The 7,050-nt window shown below is 41.4% G+C and overlaps 1 protein-coding gene across 1 annotated transcript; it reads left to right on the forward strand.

Annotated features, from left to right (window-relative positions):
• Positions 1–1,394: 1,394 nt before the first annotated feature.
• Positions 1,395–3,327, forward strand: LOC147638568 (uncharacterized). The gene has a single exon (XM_086798481.1). It carries the CDS (start codon positions 1,528–1,530, stop codon positions 3,154–3,156), a length of 1,629 nt encoding a protein of 542 aa, XP_086654607.1. The 5' UTR covers positions 1,395–1,527; the 3' UTR covers positions 3,157–3,327.
• Positions 3,328–7,050: the final 3,723 nt, after the last annotated feature.

Consider the following 7,050-nt stretch of genomic DNA (forward strand, 5'->3'; position numbering starts at 1 on the left):
GAATGAAATATTATGCTTAAAATGTTAAATGTCATTAATGATAGCCTTACCCCACTAGGAATGAACTATGACTCCTTAAACCACAGCATCATGAAAGGCAAAACCTCGTAGAGGCCAATCTTATATTCATAAAAGGGATGCTTATAGAACCTTGTGCACACAGATCTCACCTTCATGCATTGATTACACATTAAGGTGAAAAATTTTTGAAACTAGGTCACTATTTTAAAAGTGACAACATGAATGCGGCACTGCTAGTGAAATATAAGGGCTTAAAGCAACAATCTTGGTCGATTCATAGGCCCCATTCAAGGTATTGACCCATCTCCAAGTGTACACCAATCTCACCTTCATACATTGGTTACACATTAAGGCATGGAATTTCTGAGACTAGGTCACTATGTTGAAAGTGACGACATGAATGCCACACTGCCAATGAAATATAAGGGCTCAGAGGTCACAACAATCTTGTTCAATCCATATGCCTTATTCAAGGTATTGACCCATCTCGGGAGTTTCTATTGCCAAGCACTCTTGGTAAGTAAAGGCCTCAATGCTCCTCAAGTTAGTGAAGGGCTAACATTTTCTCACATATTCAAGAACAGACCCACCCACACCAGTGCTTCAATTATTTTTTTTCAACCTTGAAAGTATTGTACAAAAAATGGCACCATTATTAAATTTTCAACCTTGAAAGTATTGTACAAAAAATGGCACCATTATTAATTATGCAAAAATCAACCTTTAAAAAAAAGAGAGGATGCCAACCTCCTATGAAAAAGACATTGAATGCCTCCCACACTTGAGTTCTTGGAGATGAAAGCACTCAAGCCTTGGCTAACTCTTCAACAAGTGTGGTTTTCTTCATGATGGTGGATACCTTCGAGTGGAACATATTGCCTATTCAATTTTGAGAAAATCCTTCTTTGTGTCGGGAAGGTGGAATAATCCATTGGCTCACACAAGCTGCCCCCACTGTGTAGCTCACAGGCATCGAACCCGAGCCCTCAGCATGAGACTTGACCGTTCTATCTACTCAACTACATGCTCGAGGGCTTGAGAAAATCCTTAAATAGATGCGAGAAGGAAAGATTCCTCCTTTAATATCTGAAAAAAAAACATCCAAAAAAAAGGAAAGATACCTCCTTTAATATTTGGGAAAAAACATTCAAATTTGATGAAGGTATGAACAAATTACTTTTAGAATGATTAATGTTAGGGCAAGAAGGATTGACCTAAGGTCGAGTAAACAATACCTTTCATCATTGACGTGTAACTAAAGGGTTAATAATAATTCTCAAGCATATAAAGGTTTGACATATATATAATATATATTGTAAGAATCGAACTTCGAAAATGGTAATTCACACGCGTGGCATCGTGTAATGTTTAATAGAGCATAAAATAAAATGGGCTACGCATGTGCGTTCGTCTTCTTCTTCCTTTGGCCATAGCTGTCTGGGTGGGAGGTGAGCAGCTTGATCGCCATAGCCGTCGAACTCTGATTTCTTCCTGTTTGTTCCTGTTATGTCTTCTCCCTCCCCTTCCCCTTACTGGTGCCATTCCTGCCAACGCATCGTCAGAATACCATCTCCCACTCGCCTCTCCTGCCCTTCCTGCGGCTTCGGATTTGTAGAAGAAATCAGCGACCCTGGTCTTCTTCTGATTACCGGCCGTCCTCTCCACAGGGATCTTGCTGTCGATGGCGGTGGCAGGACTTCAACCACACGAGGGTTTTTCCGTCGCCTCTTTCGTGGCAGCAGAAGCAGCAGGCAACCTTCCGAAACCCGGCCATCTCTTCTTCAAATTCTGGAAATCGCATCCCTCTTGCAGGGATCCAGAAGCGCAGATGGTAGAAACAATGGGGGAGAAGAGCAGCATCAGACAAGAACTGATGACGAAGCTCTAGGGTTCCCAAGGATGAACGGTGAGGATGGATCAGGGGTCTCAAGGATGAACGAAGAGGATGGATTAGGGTTTGGAAGGATCAACCATAATGAAGGAGTAGGGTTGGGGTTTGGGAGGCTGAATGATGGCATGCTTGGCCCTGGTCCACTGGATATTCTCATGCAGAGATTCGCAGAAGGTTTAATGCAGGGTGGACGACATGGCTCGCGGCCTGCATCGAAAGCGGCTGTGGCGGCCATGCCCACCGTAAAGATCAGCAAGCAGAGCTTGGAATCTGATGACGATGGTGGCCTTGATGAGGTACTTAATCAATGTGCAGTCTGCAAGGAAGCGTTTGAAATTGGAAGCGAGGTAAGAGAGATGCCCTGTAAGCACTTTTACCATTCAGATTGCATCTTGCCATGGCTAGAATTACATAGCTCTTGTCCTCTCTGTCGCCATGAGATGCCTGTAGAGGTGGAAGACCGTGCCTCATCATCGACAACAACACAGGGCATGGCAGAAGTTGCTGGAGGCGAGCGCACCATAGTTCTCATAGGGATTTCTGGTGCAGGTGTTCACGTGTTTTCTTTCATAGTGTTAGGCCTTGGTAGCAGAAGAGAACCAACGATCCTGGAGAATCAAGAAGGGGTGGTAGCGGTGGCTGAGAATGAGACAGTTGAGGATGAATTTGAGAGGGAAGGGCTAACAGCAGGTTTACGCTCTAGCAGTGGAGCTTTGGAGGCACCTTCTTCCCTCAATGATGATGCAGGAGTTGCGACAAGTGAAATAGACGATGTTTTGAATGAGACAGTTCTAGGAGGCGGTCAGGTCTGCGCGGCTCATAATAATGATGCAGAACACGCCATTGGTGAAAGCGATCCTTTTGGAAGGAGAAAGGGAGGTTTGCAGGCATCTGCCGCTCACAATGATGTAGATATCGAAGGTGAAAGATATGATCCGAGTCAGATGAGGTTGTTTAGAGGAGCTTCAGATGCTACTTCTTCACATGATCATGAGGCAGGATCTAGTAGACATACTGGAACAGATACTGTGAGTGAGAGAAGGCTTATCACAGACAGTCGTCCGGAAAATGTGTTGGGGGGTAGAAGCAGGAGCTTCTTTTCATGGTTTTTCCGTCATGTTACCTCGTCACATGCTTCCACCTCCAGTGCTGTGCAGGGTCATTCTTCAAATGCAGAAGGCAATGTTTCTGATGTGAACTCTACCAGCAAGAGCCATAGTAACTCAGATAATAATGCTACTTAACTCACGGTATGCTAACAGCCGTCAATGTTCAAACTGAAATTATTATTGACCCTTGAAGGGCTGCCTTTCTAAATGCCGTATAATTGTTCTTTCATAATGTAATGCGTTGTATACAGCACATTAGCTCATGCCACTTACAAGTTTCTTATAATATAATTACCTGTTTCCCAAGTTCTTCCAGTTTTGTATTTATATGAAACTTCTGGTTTGAGAAAAGTCAATGTCTTGGTACCTGATGTTGGGGAAATGCTTTTAAGTCAACCTGACATGAAACATTCTCACCAAGTGTCGTGACAGGAAATGTCAACAAGCATTTTCTTCATACTTATTGCCCATAATTGCCAACGTCAATTTTGGAGGATTTTTCTCCTTCACATCAATTTGAAATGGATTTTCAGGAGTGAAAGCCTGGTAAGGTTGCAGAGTTGTCTCAAGACCCCGGGGACGGACAGATTAGGGTCCAAACTCATGGAGTGAAAGCTCTAGTAAGGTTGCAGAGCTGTCTCAAGACCCTGGTGATGGGTGGATGGGGATCCAAACTTATGATGCACCATAAGATTAAAAAATGGTCCTGTCTTTGATAAGTGTAGGCGGTGTCGCATGGAGTTTATGAGTTAGTGCGAAGCTGCCCAAGTATCCTGCCTCAAAAGCATTCAGAAGTGGATATAAAAAGGGTGGTGTCCATGTTTTCATCAATCTAAATTAAATGTAGAAGGGAAGTTTCTCTCTCCATGGTGTTGAACTTAAGTTGTCTGCAAATGTTTAGGGGAATTATTATGTAGCTTGTGTGATGGCTCCCTTTTTTATTGTTGTGTTGTGGTAGTTTGGGTGTTTTGGGTCCTGGGAGGGGTGGAGTTGCTTTGTTTGTGCCATTTGGTTAGGCTTTTTCACTCTTTCGCACTCTCTTTTACCTTCAGAAAGTGTGCTGACATAGCTATCTAGAAATTGCAGCAGGTTTTGAGAGGGAAAGTATCACAAAAAGATGAGAGTTTCAGGCAATTTGGCGAGGAGCCAATGAACGAAGTCTTCATCAGTAGCCTGGTAACGAACTCCACGATGGAATTCATGATGTTGGTAGCATCGGTGATCTTCAGTAGAGTTCTCTCTATGATATCTCCTTTGAATGGCATCCCACAATTCTTATGTGCTCTCATTAGGTATGCACACTATAACATGCAACCATTGAGTAATCCATGGAATTCTCATGGTTTTGTGCTTGGGGCGAGGTTGATAGTATTATATGGTGCCTACTAGAACTACAATGATATCTTGGGTGCAATGCAATGCCATGGTATTGGATCCTTTGTGCTTGGGGTGGAGTTGTAGATAGTATCACTTGGTGCTCTTATAGAGCTACAATATGATATCTTGGGTGCAATGCAATGTTATGATAAGCACAACATCATCAAGGTGAAGCTCCTCTTGAGCATGCCTCGTGATAAATAACTAATTCTTCTCATAATGATGTTGTAAATGACCTTTTCCCCTCCTACGAGGACCACCTAAAATCAATCAAAACAGCACCAAAGTTCTCAAAGAAGGGTTTTACTAAAGCAACGTGCATACATAAAATGTTTTTTCCATTCAAAAAGACTAAAATTTGTAGAAACTTTTCTTAACCTCAAAGTTTCAAGAGGTCTTAAAATTTGTGAAATCATGCTCACTTTGCCCATGTTTCTCTTGTATTTATCTCTATTATGAGATTTTGAAAACCTTAATTGCACTAGGATTGATAGTGAGAATTCAAATTTCTCTTCATTAACTTTGATAGGAAAAAAACCCTTGATGTTTCTCTTCATAAATTTTGGAGACCAATCCAAGCTATGGTGGAGTCTCTTTTTTAAACATGTATTTTTTTTTCAATTTCAAGAAATCTATGAAGTTTAAGCATTTTAGTTATAATTTAGCTAGAGTTTAAATATAAATTGTAGCATAGGCTTTATGATGGGTTTTAAAAAAAGAGGTTTTTGTCAACACTAGTCCAAGGCATAAATTGTTCTAATAAGGATGATATACAAAAACTCTCAAATAGAAAGCAATAGTTTGACTTCTTCTTTCAGTGGGACATGAAAGCGAACTATTGTTGACCTTTCCTTTCAATGGAACATGAAGTCAAGATAGAATGAAGCTTTTTTGACCTTTCCTTTCAATGGGACATGAAGTCAAGATAGAATGGAGCACTTCTCCTTTCAAGGGGTCACTTAAAGTATGGTAAGATGGAATGTAGTACGTTGACTTTTCCTTTCAATGGGTCACTTAAAATTATAGTAAGATAGAATGGAGTACTTACACTTTTCCTTTCAAGGGATCACTTAAATATCCTTTTTTAAATGGACTTGTAACTTTCTTCAACCATTGCATTTTCTTATGAAATTAACAAGCTAGTAAAGACACCTAATTGAAAAACGTACCCATCACTTTTCCACCCATATTTGAATAGATACCATGTTGGATTTTTTCAACCAACTATTTTTTTGACATCAATGTAAAAGGTAAATATTCTTTAAAAAGTGTAAGTATCTAGTGTTTTCAATCAACAAGGTAGTTGATGAGAAAATCAAGTAAGAAACGATAGCATATTTTGATCACAAACCAAGCTTTTGATGATGTTTATCATGGCATGTCTCTCCATATGCAGAAAGAAGAGAGTAAATTAATATTACTGCTTTTAAACTTGATTATAAACTGATGGCAGTAGCTGCCGATCCATGTACTCCAAATAGGGAGATTTAATGACAATCTAGACGGAGGATGTCTTGCTTATTACAAGAGTTCTTGAACACAATGAACTCATTGATAAACTAAGGCTGTCAAACTAGTCCATATAAAGTACTCGACGTAGGTCAACCACGTCGGCGAACCCATGACTTTGAGAAGTCCTTAGCCATTGGGCCACTAAAGGTAAGAACTTGGAGCTGGTTTAGCCATTGGGCCACTAAAGGTAAGAACTTGGAGCTGGTTTAGAAACCCAAGCACAAGAAGCACAATTGAAGCTGTGCTTTGCAAGCACAAGTTTTGAGCTACAAGGAAGCCCACATGAAAAAGGGCTAGAGAAGGCAATAATAATAACAATAAAAATGGCTAAAAACAGGGGAACATTTTTATTTTTGTTTGTTTCTTACTGCCGATGACGACGGAAATCCTATGTGCCCTCACAAAGGCAAGGCGGCAGCATCGTAACTCCACCACAGGGAACTGTGGGAATCCAGACTTGCAGAGTTGTATGCTCTCATCACCACCAATCCTGTTAGCTGACCCACATTGAGGAGAATGTTCATGGTCTCTACCCAGGAGCCGCCGACGCCTTTGTGATAGCCAAGGGTATTCAACGAGAACTAACAGCCAGCATGGCTCATGGATGAGTAGAGGGGCGTTGACACCAACTATCACCCACCACATCGACGTGAAAGGACCACGGAGAAGATGCACAGCTCAACAATACGGTCACAGGCCGCTGCACACACAGTCAAATGGTGTGGAAGAGGCAGGCGAGTTGAGAGACGAACCCAACAAATAAGCAGTTGAAGGCATATAAATCGGCACCCTTCTCTCTCTCTCTCTCTCTCTCTCTCTCAAAGAAACACTCTCATCACACCCTTGTTACACCCTTCAGGACCTTGCTTGCTCTGACACCATGTTACAAACTAGCAAAAGCTTGAGTGCAGCGCTTGTAACAGAAGCATAATCGAGTGTGTGTGGTGTGAAAATACGTGAGAGATAAGAGAAGTGATAAGGTTACACACTGTCAAGAAAATAAGTCAACACATTAACTTGTATTAACTATCAGCCTTGTAAGAGCGAAGGCTCCTTTTGTGTACCTAGATACAAATACAACAAGGCACCACTCTATAAAGTAGGGAAACCATGACCATAAAATCTTATCCAATCTATGAT

Source organism: Cibotium barometz, chromosome 5, assembly GCF_041138505.1.
Source record: "Cibotium barometz isolate CiBa-2024 chromosome 5, ASM4113850v1, whole genome shotgun sequence".
Classification (NCBI taxonomy): domain Eukaryota; kingdom Viridiplantae; phylum Streptophyta; class Polypodiopsida; order Cyatheales; family Cibotiaceae; genus Cibotium; species Cibotium barometz.